At 51.9% G+C, this 14,499-nt stretch overlaps 2 protein-coding genes across 6 annotated transcripts in view; one reads left to right on the top strand and one right to left on the bottom strand.

The window, feature by feature from the left end:
• PRR12 (proline rich 12) overlaps positions 1-14,358 on the top strand; it is a 31,468-nt gene extending 17,110 nt beyond the window's left edge. For all 5 annotated transcript variants that reach the window (XM_082435861.1, XM_082435862.1, XM_082435860.1 and 2 more), the window contains 8 exons: positions 1,038-1,154; positions 1,400-1,533; positions 1,832-2,310; positions 6,596-6,721; positions 6,820-6,917; positions 8,621-8,767; positions 8,871-8,966; positions 9,130-14,358. In XM_082435861.1, the coding sequence (XP_082291987.1) occupies positions 1,038-1,154; positions 1,400-1,533; positions 1,832-2,310; positions 6,596-6,721; positions 6,820-6,917; positions 8,621-8,767; positions 8,871-8,966; positions 9,130-9,276 (1,344 nt within the window). In that variant the 3' untranslated portion in view covers positions 9,277-14,358. The remainder of the gene's footprint in view (positions 1-1,037; positions 1,155-1,399; positions 1,534-1,831; positions 2,311-6,595; positions 6,722-6,819; positions 6,918-8,620; positions 8,768-8,870; positions 8,967-9,129) is intronic.
• RRAS (RAS related) overlaps positions 14,119-14,499 on the bottom strand; it is a gene marked incomplete at its 3' end in the record, with an annotated part of 3,347 nt that continues 2,966 nt past the window's right edge. Inside the window, exon 5 of the mRNA XM_082439794.1 lies at positions 14,119-14,131. Coding sequence (XP_082295920.1) covers positions 14,119-14,131 — 13 coding nt within the window. The remainder of the gene's footprint in view (positions 14,132-14,499) is intronic.

Raw genomic sequence — 14,499 nt, 5'->3', positions numbered from 1 at the left:
AACAGACTCACAGACATAGAGAACAGACTTGTGGTTGCCAAGGGCGAGGAGGGGCTGGGGAGGGAAGGATTGGGAGTTTGGGATTATTAGCAGATGCAAATTAGTATATACAGGATGGATAAACAACAGGTCTATACTGTATACTATACTATACTATATTGTATAGCACAGGGAACTATAGTCAATATCCTGTGATAAACAATACTGGAAAAAAATATGAAAAAGAATATATATATGTATAACTGAGTCATTTTGCTATACAGCAGAAATTAACACAACATTGTAAATCAACTATACTGCAGTAAAATTTAAAAAAAACAACAACAACAACAACAACAGCATGAACGGCCTGATTGAGAGTATAGACGGTTCCCTGATGGTTCAGTTTAGGATTTTTAAACTTTATCACGGTGCAAAAGCAAGACCCATTTGAATTTTGAGTTTTGTTCTTTTCCTGGGCTAGTGATATGCGCTACGATACTCTCTTGTGATGCTGGGCACTGGCAGCGAGCAGCAAGCCACCAGCTCCTGGTCAGCCACGCAGTTAATCGCAAGGGTAAACAACTGATACACTTCCAACCCTCCTGTCCCCAGACAACCATTCTGTTTTTGACTTTAAGTACAGTATTCAATAAATTACATGAGATGCTCCATACTTTATTATAAGATAGGCTTTGTCTTAGATGACTTTGCCCAACTGCAGGCTAATGTAAGTGTTCTGAGCACGTTTAAGGTAGGCTGGGCTAAGCTATGATGTCCTTAGGGGTATTCAATGCACTTTCGATTTAGGATATGTTCAACTTACGATGGGTTTATTGGGACGGAACCCCATGGTAAGTTGGGGAAGCTTTGCATCCCCAAATCTAAGAACCTCAGACAGCCAGAAGATACCTGTCAGCTGGAAGTCTGCTGATGCTTGTTAATGATGATGCCTTTTCTCTAAGGGGGTGTAGAGGGAGGACAGAGGGCCAGGAATTGGGGTTGGGAAGGGCAGGAATGGGGGTTGACCCTGCCGGCCTTCCTGTGCCCCTCCTCAGCTGGCGTTGCAGACGGGGCGCGAGCCTCCACCCATCTGGCGAGTCCAGAAGGCACTGCTGCAGAAATTCACTCCGGAGATCAAGGACGGGCAGCGGCAGTTTTGTGCCACCAGTAATGTGAGCCTGCAGAGGGGAGCGAGGGCTTGAGGGGCCCTGGGTGGGGTGTGTGGAAGCCGCTGCCCCCCTCACACGATTGTGATTCACCTTGGGTCCAAGATGTGTCCAGATGGGGTGTCTCCACCTCCCGGCAGGCTCCGGGTGCCTGCCGTGGTGGGCCAGGGCAGGGGTTGGGAGTCTTGGGTGTTGGGCTGCCTAGCTGGGGCGGAGGAAGGAGTTCCTCATATGCTTCTTTTCCTCCGTAGTATTTGGGGTATTTTGGGGACGCCAAAAACCGGTACCAGCGCCTTTACGTCAAGTTTCTGGAAAATGTCAACAAGAAGGATTACGTGAGGGTCTGTGCTCGGAAACCCTGGCACCGGCCCCCAGTGCCTGTCAGGTACCATGGGGGCCGGGGGTCAGGTGGTGGGCAGGGCCAGCAGGCATGGGGTGAATCATACAAGGAAATTTACATAACATAAAAACCATTTTAAAGTACACAATGCTTAGAAACAGAGTCGGGGAGGGGGTGCAGAGACCCAGAGAGTGGGGCCCCCAGAGAGAGGGGGACGGAGACCAGCTCAGCAAAATTCTGTGCTTAGAGCTGTGGGCTAGGCGGCGGGGGCGGGGGTACCCCAAGGAGGAAAATTTGGGTTTCAGGGGGTGCTGACTGCAGTCCCATCTATGTCCCCTTCCAGACGCTCTGGGCAGGCCAAGGGCCCCGCATCTGCCGGGGGCAGCTCCGCACCTCCCCCCAAGGCCCTGGCACCACCTCCTAAGCCCGAGACCCCTGATAAGACGACATCCGAGAAGCCCCCAGAGCAGACGCCCGAGACGGCCGTGCCTGAGCCCCCTGCCCCTGAGAAGCCATCCCTGCCTCGGCCCATGGAGAAGGAGAAAGAGAAGGAGAAAGAGAGGGCAACGCGTGGGGAACGGCCGCTGCGGGGTGAGCGGGGCACGGGCGGCCGGCAGATTCGGCCAGATCGGAGCCTCACCACGGGACAGCCCGCCACCTCCCGGCTGCCCAAGTCCCGGCCCACCAAGGTGAAGGCTGAGCCGCCCCCCAAGAAGAGGAAGAAGTGGCTGAAGGAGGCGGCAGGCAACGCCTCGGTGGGCGGGGGCCCACCAGGCAGCTCCTCGGACTCAGAGTCATCCCCCGGGGCGCCCAGTGAGGATGGTAAGGCCATTGGCAGCCGTAGGGCTGGTGGTAGGGAGGCAACTCTGTGGCTTTCAGAAGGAGGCTTGGGTGGGGGCTATCCAGAGGGCTCCAGGTAGCATCAGCAAACAGTCACAGTAGTAATAAGTAAGTTAAAAATAATAGCAGTAGCTAACAGCTATATGGCACCTAACCACGTGACAGGCTGTCTTGTAAGTTCTTCATAGATGTTAACTTGTTTGAGTTTTTCACTGTGGTCCTAGGAAGTAGATACCAATATTATCCTCAAATACAGGTGAGGAGATTAAGACACCAAGAGAGTGCAGCACAACTGGGATGTGACATCCCACCTGAGTTGGAATGCAGCCAGTGGAGCATCGGGCTCTGTTCTTCAACACTGCGCTGTTTTGTCTCAGAATAGGCAGTTTCTGAGGGCCGAGGAGGATTGGGGACCAACATCTATCATGGGGACCCAGACATAGTGGTGTTCCCTGTGACTCCCTGGGTGACTCCAGGAAAGGGGCAACACCTCTTTGCACCTCAGTGACCTCACCTGTAAAATGGGTTAATAATAAAGTAAAAATGGGTATTCACAGAAAAGCACATAGGAGGGTACTCGCCTGTAGTGGGCACCAGGTGGGAGCTCCATTGCTTAGAATGATGTCTGGTTTATGATGACCATAACAACAACAAAAATATATGTACACATACGTAAAATAAATATAACAGCTGACTTTTGTTGAGTGCTTACTAAGTGCCAGGCATCACTTTAAGCATGTTACACATTGGCTTATTTTATCTTTACATAAACCCTGTGAGGTAGATGCTGTAAAATTATCCTCATTTTATTTTTTATTATATTTTTCGGGGTTTTTTGTTTTTTATTTTATTTGTTTATTTTTTATCCTCATTTTTTTTTTTTTTTTTTTTTTATCCTCATTTTAAAGATGAGAAATCTGAGGCCCTGGGAGGTGACATGACTTGCTCAAGGTCACATACTCTTTCAGGTGTAGTGCAGGGATAGCTGTTGTAACAGAGGCTAGTCAAATGAGAGAGTTGGAATTATCTTTTCATCAAAGCCCTGGTGAAGTTGGGAAGTTCTGATTAAGTGCCAGATCTGGGAATGGCCCACATCCTATCTTCTCTTATCCCATTGGCCAGAACTAGTCACCTGGCCGCAGCTAACTGCAAGGGAGCCTGGGAAATGTAGTCTTTTAACTGGGCAGTTGACTCAATCTGGCCAGGTGGAAGCAGTTAAAGCTGAGTCAGGGCAAGGTGCTGGCAAGGGAGGAGCTTTACAAAAGGCCCAGATTTGCAGGTTCTTTTTCTTTTTTCTTAAACAAGTTTATAGATCTAATTCACATACCATGTAGCTCACCTAATTAAAACCCATAATTCTCTGGCTTTTAGTATAGTCAGAGTTGTGCATCTACCTGGCAGTCAAGTTTAGAACATTTTCATCACCCCAAAAGGAAACCCTGCTTCCCTTGGCCATCACTCCCCTTTCTCCCCACCCTCATCCCTAAGCAACCAGTAATTTTCTATTTCTATAGATTTGACTATTCTGGACATTTCATGTAAGGGATATCATACGTACAGTGTGCAATCCTTTGGAACTGGCATCTTTGCTTAGCATAATGTTTTTGAGGTTCATCCATGTTGTGGTGTGTATCAGTACTTCATTCTTTTTTTTTTCTAATTGAAGTATAGTTGATTTACATTATTATATTAGTTTCAGGTGTACAACATAGTGATTCAATATATTTATAGATTATACTCCATTTAAAGTTCTTATAAAATATTGGCTATGTTTCCTGTGCTGTACAATATATTCTCGTAGCTTACTTAATTATTATATATAGTTGTTTGCAGTACTTCATTCCTTTTTATGGCTGAATACTATTCCATTGCTTGGGTATGCCACATTTTGTTTATCCATGGAGTAGCTTGATGGACATTCGGGTTGTCTCCACTTTTTTGGCTGATGCTGCTATGAACATATGTGGACAGCCCAGAATTTTCTGAGCCTATGAAATGGGAGAAGCTAAACTCTGCACTCTTAGGGAAGCAATTCCCCCACCAAGGGGCAGTATCTTTCTTTGGGCCTGGGTCTTTCTCTGTTCACCCCATTTGACCAGGAGCCCCTCCTGGGCAGGATGAGCCTGACTCAACATCTGGATGCCCTGAAGGTTCTGCCCAGACCAGGAGGTCTCAGAACCAGGCCTCCTGCTGGTCCAAGACTGGTGATCCTCCATGTGCTAGAAGCTGATGCCTCTCCTTTCTTAGATGCACAATGAAAGTTCTAGAAAGAGGCTGCAGTGATGTTCCCTCTCCCCCTTCCTTTAGTCCACTCTCATCTGGCTTCCTCAGCCCCTTTCTGCAGGTGTTAATTGAGCACATACTATGCCATGAACTGAGGGTTCCAGCAGTAAACAGGAAAGACAAAAACATGTATCCTCGTGGGAGCTTACAGTCTCAGCGGGGGAGTCGATCAGATAAATATGTTATGTAATAGAACACAAAATAATATGAAAAATCATCAGTGTAAGGCTGGGTCGGATTAAAGGCAGTAGAGAAAAATAAATCTGGTAAAGAGGATCCAGGCGGGATCCTGGGTGATATTTTGGGGGGAAGGGGGAGTTGCAGAAGGCTTCTGGAAGTGACATTGGAGCAGAGATCCGAATGCAACAGGGTTGGGGTGGTGTGACTTTGGGAGAGAGAACATTATGGACTGGGTGTGTCTGAGGATCAGGAAAGAGGCCAGCAGCTGGAGGAAGTGAGGGCAAAGAAGGAACAGGACCACATCTTGGAGAGACAAGGGTCCTGGGGCTTTGTGGCCCCACTGGCAGGATTTTATCAAGAGTGAGACAGGAGCCTTAGGGGGTTCAGGCAGAGGCTTGATGGGGTCTGACTCCCGTGGCTAAATGGTCACTCTGGCCTCTTGAAACAGCTGTCAGCAAGGACCGTCCATGTGGGTAAATCAAGTGGACATTTCTCGTGCCTTTTCCTAAGGGATGTTTTGGGGTCTCCCCACACGTGGTCCTCCTGCTTCTCTTTTCTCCCTGATGCTCTTTCTTGAGTTTCTGGTGGCTGTCCTTCCAGTTCCATCCTTGGAGAATTCCCTGGTGGTCCAGTAGTTGGAACTCAGTGCTTTCACTGCCAGGGCCTGGGTTTGATCCCTGGTCAGGGTACTAAGATCCCCCAAGCCATGCGGCACGGACCAAAAAAAAAAAAGTCCCGTCCTTGGCCTCATTGCTTGGCGTTCCGTATCTCTCACTTGGCAAGCTCCCACAACTTCCGTGAGCCTCAGACTCATTTCTTCTCCCTGCCACCTTCCAGCCCTACCCCCCAGCAACCCCCTCCTTCCAGACCCCACTGAGCTGGTCCTAGTTTCTCTATTTCAGACACAGCCCCACTGGCAACCAAGTCACCAGGCCAGACCCTCCAGGCACCTCCCTCACCTCTGCTGCAAGGAAGCCCCCAGCCCTACCCCTCCGGCCCTGACTTCCCCCATCCCCTCTGCTCTTTCCCACAGCCCTAGCTCAGATGCTGGCCCTCCTGCCCCTCAGTCTCTGTATCCTGATCCTCCAGCCCTGGGCCAGCCTCATCCTTTCTCATCTGGTCCATTGCCCTGGCCTCTGGTCTCATCCCTCGGATCCATCCCCTGGCCTTGGCGTGGTCTCTCTCCACTTACCTTCGCCCGTCCCTGCTCATAGCTCTCCCATGGCTCCCTAGTACCCCTCCCTAAAAAAGGCCCTCCTCTTTCTACCTCATCTCAGAGGCCTCACATGGTCTGGCCTGCCCTGACTTGTGCAGTCTCAGCTGCCATCTCCTTCCTCAGTCTTGCCTTTTGTGACCTGATCTCTCAGACCTGATTCACTGGTTTGGAAACCAACTCACCTCTCGGACTTGATTCACTGGTTTGGAAACCAACTCTGATCTCTTGGACTTGATTCACTGGTTTGGAAACCAACTCTGCTGCTTCTTTAGACTTTACTGAAGCTACACTGAACTAGTCAAACACAATGGTCACCGGCCTGGAATACTCTTTCCTATCACTCAAGGCTCAGCATGTGTGTGACTTTTAATAGCCTTCCCTGACTTGCCAGGCTGAGCTCATTACGGTACCTATGATTCACCGTTAGAGTATATTGTCCTGGTGTTGGAGAGTCTTCCCCAGTGGACGTGGACCTCACTGAGGGTAGGAATTTCTCTCCTGGTCCCTGGGGCTTAGAATACTGTCTGCCACACAGGCGGCCTTGGAGAAAGTTGGAATGATGGGCCATGTCTCCCTTTTTTCCCCCAGAGCGGGCAGTACCCGGGCGTCTGCTGAAGACCCGCGCGATGCGGGAGATGTACCGGAGCTACGTGGAGATGCTGGTGAGCACGGCACTCGACCCGGATATGATTCAAGCCCTGGAGGACACACATGGTGAGCAGAGGCCTGGGGGCCCAGAGCCCCCTACCCCTCCTTTGCCTCCCATACATCGTGGGGCTGCATCTCTTCTGACACCCCGTCTTGCCTTTCAGACGAGCTGTACCTCCCGCCCATGCGGAAGATTGATGGCCTCCTGAATGAGCACAAGAAGAAAGTCCTAAAGCGGCTGTCGCTGAGCCCAGCCCTGCAGGTGCTTGGGGGGGCTTGGCCTGCGGCGTCTGGGGCCCAGAGCTCAGGCACAGAGGAGACACGTGCATGTCAGCCACTGCGCTGGTCCCCAGAGCATCAGGCCCTGGAGGGGCGATCGTTGGAAGGGTCGGGCTTGGCCAGGAGAATAGTGGAGGCCGGGCTGTCTGGAGGGAGTCTCTGGGTTCCCAGCAGTCCTGCAAGCACAGATGGAGGTGAGCTGGGATGGCGTGGCGGGGTCATTGGCAAGGTCTGGGATGGGCTGCTAGGCAGGCCCAGCAGAGCGTGGTTGTGGAGTACAAGTTTGGGGACAAAAGGTGGACTAAGGCCTGGACCCAGGGCTCGCTCTGGGGCAGAGCGTTGAGTGGATTTTTTTTTTTTAGAATAGAGGTGTTTTTTTTTTAATAAATTTATTTATTTTATTTATTTATTTTTGGCTGTGTTGGGTTTTCGTTGCTGCACGCAGGCTTTCTCTAGTTGCGGCGAGCTGGGGCTACTCTTCGTTGTGGCGCGCGGGCTTCTCACTGCGGTGGCTTCTCTTGTTGCAGAGCACGGGTTCTAGGTGCACGGGCTTCAGTAGTTGTGGCGCGTGGGCTCGGTAGTTGTGGCTTGCGGGCTCTAGAGCGCAGGCTCAGTAGTTGTGGCGCACAGGCTTAGTTGCTCTGCAGCATGTGGGATCTTTCCGGACCAGGGCTCAAACCCGTGTCCCCTGCATTGGCAGGTGGATTCTTAACCACTGCGCCACCAGGGAAGTCCCCGTTGAGTGGATTCTGATGGCTTCTCTGTCGGCGTAATTCAGGCTCTTCGAATCTCAGGCTCGAATCCGAAGTCATCTATGTAATTTCCCTTCTGGGATGGGATATCACGGTGGCTCCGAGAATTCTGGGAGAGAACATTAATTTGGTTTTGAGAATTCTGATGGGGATGTTAATGTGGTGCTGAGAACCGGGGGGTAAAATGTTAGGATGGCTCAGAATTCTGGAATGGATTTTAGGCCAGCTCTGAAAATTCTTGCTGGGATGTTAGTCTGACTATGAAAACATGGGGTAAAACGTTAATCTGGTTCTGGAACTCTTCATGGGATGTTAGGATGTCTCTGAGAATCTTGGGATTGACTGTTCATCTGGCTTTGAGAAGGGGGGTAGGATATTACGCTGGAGTTAGGAATTCCACTGTAATGGAAATTCCCTGGTGGTCCAGTGGTTAGGACTCCGCACTTTCAATGCCTAGGGCGTGGGTTCGATCCCTGGTCGGCGAACTAGGATCCCACAAGCCGCGTCGTGCGCCACCCCCCCCCCAAAAAAAATGAATTCCACTGTAGAACATTAGGATAGGTCTGAGCATTATGGGGTGGAGTATGAGTCTGATATAATTCTGGGATGGACGTTAGCCTGGCTCCAGGGATTCTGGATTTCAGGCTGACTCTTAGAATTTTTGTAGGATGTGATGGTGGCTCTAGAATCCTGGGCAGGATGTTAGGTGTCTCGGAGAATCCTGGGCGGGGCCACAAAGCACATTATAAGGGTCACCAGACAGACCTAGGCTTCCACTGTCCTTTGAGGAAACCGACACTCCCAAGTGTCTTTCCTGATCTGCAGTTTCCTGGGGGAAACTGAGGCATCTGATCACTCAGGATCTGAGAACTGGGGGGTGGGTCTGGGGTGTGCGGGTCCAGGGAGGTCCCCCTGACCCCTCGGATTCCCGCAGGACGCCCTGCACACCTTCCCCCAGCTGCAAGTGGAGCAGACTGGGGAGGGTTCCCCTGAGGAGGGGGCCGTGCGTCTGCGGCCGGCCGGGGAACCCTACAACCGCAAGACGCTCAGCAAGCTCAAGAGGAGCGTGGTCAGAGCCCAGGTGCGGCGGAGCCCGGGAGGGGCGGGGCCGGGGGCGGGGCGCGGGTTAGGGGCCGCCCGGCGCTGAGCGGGGTGGCTGAGGCTTCTCCGCTCCACCTGCCCAGGAGTTCAAGGTTGAGCTGGACAAGTCGGGATACTACACGCTCTACCACTCACTCCACCACTATAAGTACCACACCTTCCTGCGCTGCCGGGACCAGGTGAGCCCACCCACGCCCCGCACGGGTCACCCTGGGATTCAAGCCATCGCAGGCTCCCCCCTGGACCCGGGAGTGCAGCTCCCAGCCCCCCTCTCCCTGGGACACTGAGCCCTAGGCCCCCAGCCTCCTCCCACCCCAGCTCCATGTTTAACCCCCCCTGCAGACCCTGGCCATCGAGGGCGGCGCTGAGGACCTGGGCCAAGAGGAGGTGGTCCAGCAGTGCATGCGGAACCAGCCGTGGCTGGAACAGCTCTTTGACTCCTTCAGCGACCTGCTGGCCCAAGCACAGGCCCACAGCCGCTGCGGGTGACCCCACCTGGCTTGGGGGGGCCACCTCCTCCATAAACCGAGAATTGGGACAGAACTGTGCCCTCAGGAGCTAACCCCTGGGCCCCATCGCTGGGGTGGGGGGGGGGGGTCATTGGTCAGGGTGTGTCCATGCTGCCCCCACAGGGCAGAGTTCAAAGTTCGACTCCCCCCATGTCCCAAGCCCTCTCCACTCCCTCCCATTCCTCCCGCTGTCCGGTGTACAGAGAAATTATTTATATATATGTATAAATGTCTATTTAGTAACGGTTTCCCTCCCCCACCTTGCCCCAATCCCCCCTCCATGGCATAGCCCCAGCCCCCTCCACCTTGTACATAATGTATAGGAAAAGTCTATGTATGGTTGAGGGGGGCGGGGCGGCTTCGGAGAGCTGGGGGACCCCTTCCCCCCAATCCCCCCCTCACAGGCCAAGATCTTTGCTAAAGGCCATTCCCTCCCCAGGGCATTTGGTGTCGGGTGGGAGGGGGAAAACACATCTTGTTAATTATTTTTAATCTTATTTATTGTACATACCTAGGGCGGGGGGCTGGGGAGGTGGAGGGGGGAGAAGGGTCCCCTCTCTTTGCCCCTCCCACTCCTTTTCTACTGCGATTTGTCTGTGTCTGCCCCCTCCCCCCGCCCCCATCCCATTGTCATCTGGATGTGGTTCTATTTTTTATCGGTCTCTTCTCCCCTCCTCCCTCTCTCTAACCCCTCTGCTCCCATCTCCCCACCAGCCTTTGTCTCTTGCTCTTTCTTGGGCTTCTGTACAACTCAACTTGTATACACTGTGTACACACAACCAGCCAAACGAAAACCTGACGGCAAACACTTTATCGGCTGGCTGGAGTGCCTCTGTCCTGCGGCATGTTGGGGGGCCAGGGGGTGGCAGGGGCAGAAGGTCTGGATCTGGCACGTGGCTTTTCTGGAGCCCTGGGACATGGTTGGGCTGGGGTCATTGTATCCATTATGTCTTGCTGTGTAACAAATCAGCCCACCCCAAAACTTAATAACTTGAAAACAACAAACATTTATCATCATAGGGTTTCTGAGGATCAGGAATTTGGGAGCAGGTTAGCTGGGTGGTACTGGCCTGAGGTCAGTGGTGAGGGTACAGTCATCATGGGTTTGACTGGGGTTGAAGGATCTACTTATCTACTTTTAAGGTGGCTCACTTGTGTGGCTGTTGGCTGGAGGCCTCAGTTCCTTGCCATGTGGACCGCGCCATAGGGTGGCGGTGGCTTGAGAGTCTTCCAGACATGGCAGCTGCTTCCCCCAGAGTGAGTGAGTGAGGGGAGAGAGCAAGGAGGAAGCCACTCAATCTTGATGTCCTAATCTCGGCCATTGTACACCATTGCTTCTGCCACACTCTTCATTAGAGGAGGGTCATTAAGCCCAGCATCCACTCAAGGAGGGGAATCAAGGTCTACTTTGTGAAGGGAAAGGAATATGAATTTGGGGGTGTATTTTTAAACCAGTACAGGCAGTGATGGGTGTTGGGAGTTAACCAGCTTTCTCTTGGCTCCCTGAGATAGGCTTGAGGGTGGGTCTCTGTTCTCAAACCCTGAAACTACAAGGTCACGAGTGGACTGGCATTTTAGAGGTCGGCCTGCAGAGTTGAATGTGGATTTCTGTCTTCTCATGCCTTCTTAGAGTCCTTGAAGAGCTTGTGGAGATGTAGACTCATGGGCTGTTTCTCAGCTCTATTGAGTCAGAACCCATTTTTTAATAAAATCCTGGGAGGATTCTACCATACGTTCAAGTTTGAGGAACAATGTTCTAGAATAAGGGTGTTAAAAATTTGGGGGTTGGGAATTATCTGGTGGTCCAGTGGTTAGGACTCGGTGCTTGGCCTGGGTTCAATCCCTGGTTGGGAAACTAAGATCCTCAAGCTGCACAGTGCAGTCAAAAAAAAAGTGTGGAGGTCAACTGGCAGTCTACTAGAACCCAGCCTATAAGGTAGCGAGTAAGCCGTTGTTCTAGAGCCTGGACACATCCTCAAAGATAGACCATTGATATTCTTGAACTCTGGAGTTGGCACTGAAGATGGCTGGTCAGTAGGTAAAGACCAAACGTGAGATTTAAGGGTGGATCATCAGGGACTTCCCTGGTGGTGCAGTGGTTAAGACTCCACACTCCCAATGCAGGGGGCTCAGGTTCGATCCCTGGTCAGGCAACTAGATCCCACATGCATGCCGCAACTGAGAGTTTGCATGCCACAACTAAGGAGCCGGCGAGTTGCAACTAAGGAGCCCACCTGCCGCAACTAAGACCCAGTGCAACCAAATAAATATTAAAAAAAAAAAAGGGGGGGGGAGCGGATCATCAGCGTTCTAGATTGATTCTCTTCTGGGTGAAACTTGAGGAAGAACCCCTGTTCTAGAACCTTGGGTATTGGCTAGACCATAACCAATGTTATCAATTCTAGAGCCCTGGTTTTACAGAACAGAGGAGTGAAGTAGCATTTAAGGACCGCAAGAGAGTGAATGATGGGCCATTTACTTTCTAGAGTAAAGATGGGTCATTAACGTCCTTGAACTCTGGCCTGTAGCACATCAGGAATGCGTCCTCTGAGAGGGAGTGGCATGTTCAAGTCTCTGGACTGGGATGTTATACTGGGGCCAAAGGTTCCAGGATTGTCCCAGGTTAGAGATCCAGGGCAGAAATTGGATGATGTGCTCAGAAAGTGACTTGTGGGGACAATATCATCCCTTTGGGGACAGAATAACCTTGTGGTTGGCCTTTGGAATTCAGTTTACCAAATTTGAATCTCAGCTCCGGCACTGACCAGACAAGTTGGATAACAGTTTCCATCGTCAGCTTTGTCATCTGTAAAATGGGCTTTTGTCAAGACAAAGGAAAACAATTCGTTTGAAGCGCTGTTCAACGCTTAGCTGCTGTTACCCATAGCAGGAGACCCTGGGGGCTTGGTGGAGGTCCAAGAGATGGCAAGAGGGGGTAGAGGCTGAGGACGACAAAGATGGAGAAAGAGAGGGACATTAAGATCCCAAGAGACTTGGAATTTTGACAAGCACTGCCAGGCTCAGGGGAGGGCAGGAACCAGAGACTCACAGGCACACACATAACCTAGGGAGATGCCAACGGGGCCATCCCAGCCTCTTTGCTGTTGTCTGATGAGCTTTGGCATGGTGGTGACTGCAAACCTTCCAAAAATGGCCTGCCAGCTGTCATGTGGGGTTTGTATGTGTGCCTTTTTTAGGGGCAAGCGGTAGCTTTCGTCACCTCCTCAGAGTGCCTCTAGGTCCTCTGAGAAACGGGGTGTCCCGGCCAGGAACTTAGCCCCGTTAGACAATGCAGAAAAGACTCAGGCCTGCTTGTGGCATGTCAGCGGTGGGACCCTGGGGAGAGAGAAGTTGGCCTGGGACTCGCTGGTTCCTGTTGAGAGCTCCTCACCCCTGGCTGGGGCTTAGGTGGAGAGGTCAGATCTTAACCTGGGAACTGATAAAAAAATATCCCCGTCCCACAGGGGAGGGCCCCCACTGAACAGAGGTTCTGGGGGCGATGGGTGGAGGGTGAACGCGCAGCACAATGTATCTGAGCCACGCTTATTCCTAGGGCGGAAGGTTGAACCCAGGCCAAGGATTCTGTGATAATGAAACCCGGAAAGGGATATTTAGCTAATCATTGTTCTAATCTGGAATACAGAGGGACATTCATGGTTCTGGGGCAGGAGAACAGTGGGGCCTCCGTCATTGCTCCTGGGCACTTAGTACGTCCCAGGCGCTGCTTTCATTCTCTAGTTGCAGATTGGGCTCCTAAAGGCCTCTGGCTCTGGGAAGTGGCTCTGTGGTCAGCCCCTCTTTACAGATGAGAAGACTGAGAAGCACTCGCCCAAAGGCACTCAGATGGGAGGGGGCAGCGCCAGATTTGAACCCAGGCAGCCTGCTGCTGGGGCCATGCAGGGTCGCTGTCTACCCTAGAACCAGGAAGCGGGTTCTGGGGTGGGTGTGAAGGGAATATTTTGGGATTGAGGCCCGGAGATTCTGTTGAGACTGAGCAGATGTAGGGGTCGGGGAGCAGATCATTGACTGGTGATAGTTATAAGGTGGAGGCCAAAGTTCCAGGGCACGGGGAAATCTTGGTTGATATTTCTGGCCTGGTGTGTTGAGTAGGTGTTGGAGTTCAAAGATGGCCTGTCAGACGGGCCTGGGAGATAGGGGAATGGTGGTCTCCAGTTCCGGCTCCAGCCTTCCAGGTTAGCAACTAGAGTACAGAATTGGGGGTCCTGATTCTCAAATTGAAGTGTGTTGTCACCTTACATGCGGTGGCCTTAAGATGCCCCACACTCCGGCCCCCCCCGGGAGAGAGGCTCAAATGGGGTGCGTCCACACCGGCCTCCAGTTGAATTCAGGGTTTAGACTCAGATGTCAGCCCAACTGAGAACTTTCTAGAACAGAACTTGCCAGTCGGCTGCTTGGACACCATTCAGCCCACCTGTCCCTTCTCCCTCCTGCAGCCAAAACGCCTTTCTCAATATACATTGGAGGTGGGAAGCAGGTGGGCAGGGTTTGTAGCAGTTGCTGCCTCTCTCCAAGATCCTGGAACCTCCTAGAACACCACTGTCCCATAGACCTTTCTGCAATAAGGAGAATTTTGTGTATTTGCCCTGCCCGTTCGGGTAGCTGCTGAGCCACATGTGAATACTGAGCTCTTGAAATGTGGCTAGTGTGATTCAGGAACTGAATTTTAAAATTTTATTTAAGTTAAATTTAAATAGCCACATGTAGCTTCCGGCTGCCAGACTGAAAGGTGCAGTTCTAGAGCTTTCCGGAGGTGGTGGGGGGGAATGTTTTTTTCAAACGTTAGTACTTTGTTAGTACTTTGTTAGTACTGGGCACTGGGGAAACAGAAAAGGGTGCAGTCGTGCTGCTGGAGTGGAAGTGGGGGTCCAGAGGCCTGGCTCGGCTAGTTCTGTATATCCCCTGTCCCTCCCCCAAGCAAAGGGTCCTAGATCCAATGGTTCTCGGTGTATGGTTCTCCGTGGAGCGAGGCTTTAGCGTGTCTGCGCAGCCTGAGTTCACCCACCTCCCCTGCCCTTTTCCCTTTTTAAAAAGCACCTCCTGACATTGGCAGTGACGTTTTATTTCTCTGGGGGAGGGGAGTTATATACAGCAGTGACCCGGACGCCCGGGAGCCCTCACCCTGGGGCTCAGGTGGGGGAAGGAGGCGGTGGCAGAAGGCACACAGTGGTGATGGCCCCTGGAG

This window comes from Balaenoptera physalus, assembly GCF_965194825.1.
Source record: "Balaenoptera physalus genome assembly, chromosome: 19".
Taxonomy (NCBI): Eukaryota; Metazoa; Chordata; class Mammalia; order Artiodactyla; family Balaenopteridae; genus Balaenoptera; species Balaenoptera physalus.
Note: the sequence above shows the minus strand (reverse complement) of the source record. Positions and strands in the feature narration are given on the sequence as shown.